A 2,380-nucleotide genomic window follows, 5' to 3' on the forward strand; every position below is an offset into this window, starting at 1 on the left:
AAAAAAAAAAAAAAGGTAAGATACACACAGATACAGACATGTACACACACATCCACTGAGCAAGTCTCCTAGGATAGATGGGGGGGGGGTGTGTTTAGAACTGAATATTTTCTACATTCGTCGTAAAAAACACTGCTTCAGGTGAGGTTGAAACTATCGGGGATATGGGGACGACGAGGAAGGTAAAGACAAGGTTGGAACTGTCTCCCAAAAAATACGAGTAAATCGAATGACGCCAAAAGGCAACGAGAGAAAGCAGTTTGCTGGACAGAGGGACCTGGACTAATGCCGTGCCAGAGAAGAGAGGAAAAGAACTGGGGAGAAGCAGCACTGGGAGACAAAAGCAGGAAGAGAGAGGGACAGGGTGCAGAGACCCTAAATAGAGAGAGACAGAGAGAAATGGGGAGGAAAGAATGTGGCCTTGCCTTCAACTGTTGAAGAGGGAGGTGAAGCTGGGTGAAAAAGACCAAAAAAATGAAGGAGGAATATTCACCTGACCAAAGCATTGTTTCCAAAAGACTGGGTCGCGGCCCTCAAATGGGTCACAAGAGATTTTTTTTTGGGGGGCTCGTCTCGCATCATGTTTCCCAGGAGTTTACGAATAATGTCTTTTGACTTGGGTCGTGAAGGTTTGTGACTTTTAAAATATGGGTCCCCAGAAACACTGGACTAAAGGACAGGGACAAGAGCATGAAGACAGCATGGTTGAAAAAGAGACTGATAGAAAGAGACAGAGGGAGACAGGGAGAGAGAGGGGGAGAGAGAGACCTCATGCAGCTCATCATCTGCCACATCCATCTGCTTGTGTGCGGTTAATAGTGTTGTGTTGCCTCCGAACCTTAATCCTTGTTAATCCCTCAACACTTTATCTCTCTCCTTACGTAACTCCGGCTTTCACTCTTACTCCTCTCCCTCGCTGCAAAATCAGCAGCCAACTGTAATTAAATCCAGTGCCGCTGCTGGTGATTGTATCTATTTATTGCTATCGATCATTATTTTTGAACCCAAATTACACAAATTTATCATCGATAACGCGGTTTAAGTGCCCTGTTCTATTTTTATACCGAGTGCAGAACTAGGAAATTGAATTTTGTATTTTAAAAAAATCTGGTTCTGATGTTTACGGTATTTCGGTCCTTGTTTTTATCGTGCTTTTAATGGTTTGTAAATAAAGCATGTTTGACAGTGGCAAACTGCAAACGTGTCTTTTAAATGTTTGACAGTGGCAAACTGCAAACGTGTTGAAATCAGGAATATCTTGTTTTTAAGTACGGACCTGGCCCGAATCCACATTAACTTGGTGTGTTAGCTTGACTGACGCAGCTTAATGGACAAACGTGAGGAGTTTCCCTTTAAATCCAAAACAACCAAACCTTTTTTACCCCCATCATCCTGTTCCTGGGTTTGCGACTTATACTCGAGTGCGACTTACATATTGAAATATATAATTTCCCACGTTTGTTATTTTCACACTGACAGCCACTAGAGGGCACTCTAGGCTTGTGTATCAGCATCTGCTACTCCTGTACCACTAAAAAATGTACATGTTCGTTATTTTCACACTGACAGCCGCTAGAGGGCGCTCTAGCTGGCTGGTGTGACTTATAGTCCGGAAAATACAGTAATCTTTCTAAATAGAAATAATGCCTGGTCTTTGCTTTTTTTGTATTTCCTTTTATACCGAAAAAAAAGTGATTGAAACACTCACTTCCTCATTAATTCATCAACCCTGACCATAAACGAAATTACGTCATAAAACTGCCGTCAGTGTTGTTATTGTTATTTTGATGACCTAACGGTTATTGCATTAAATAGAGAACTCTGCTTTTAGCCACAGGACTATGAGCTATAATAAAGAAAATATATTGGAAAGGCAGACAGGGCAATAGGTCTGCACTAGGCAATAAACTGAGTATCACAGAGCAGGGCAACTTTTATGGACGTCTGTGTGTGTGTTTAGACTGACCTGAATAGAGGTCTCCGTTGCTGTAGGCCTTGCCGTGTCCCTCCTCATCGTTGGGCACAGCAGACACCTGCTTGGCGGAGGTGCAGCCCATGGCCTCACACTCTGGAACTTCTCATCGCACTCTCACCTAGACAAACACAGATGTCAATCATTAACGTTGGAACACATAAACACAACACTTATCATTCTGTGTTTCAATTGGTCCGGACGAGAGGGAATAGTAAATAGCAAAATTCATGCAACAGAGATTCAGTAACGATCTACACCAGAGGTCACTAATAGACAGAACCAGACACAGTCCTGTCAGATCTGAGCCTCTGAATCATATGTGTCAAACTCAAGGCCCAAGGGCCGTATGTGGGCCGCCAAGCAATTTTGTTTGGCCCACGGGAGAAAAGCATTTAATAAAGTCCA

At 43.0% G+C, this 2,380-nt stretch overlaps 1 protein-coding gene across 3 annotated transcripts in view; it reads right to left on the bottom strand.

Moving 5' to 3' along the window:
* The window catches only part of LOC103399967 (uncharacterized protein C1orf21), a 43,539-nt gene that overhangs the window by 10,834 nt on the left and 30,325 nt on the right, over window positions 1–2,380 (bottom strand). For all 3 annotated transcript variants that reach the window (XM_008338627.3, XM_025054050.1, XM_025054051.1), the window contains exon 2: window positions 1,967–2,093. In XM_008338627.3, the coding sequence (XP_008336849.1) occupies window positions 1,967–2,057 (91 nt within the window). In that variant the 5' untranslated portion in view covers window positions 2,058–2,093. The remainder of the gene's footprint in view (window positions 1–1,966; window positions 2,094–2,380) is intronic.

Source organism: Cynoglossus semilaevis, chromosome 2 (assembly GCF_000523025.1).
Source record: "Cynoglossus semilaevis isolate Cse_v1.0 chromosome 2, Cse_v1.0, whole genome shotgun sequence".
Lineage (NCBI taxonomy): Eukaryota > Metazoa > Chordata > Actinopteri > Pleuronectiformes > Cynoglossidae > Cynoglossus > Cynoglossus semilaevis.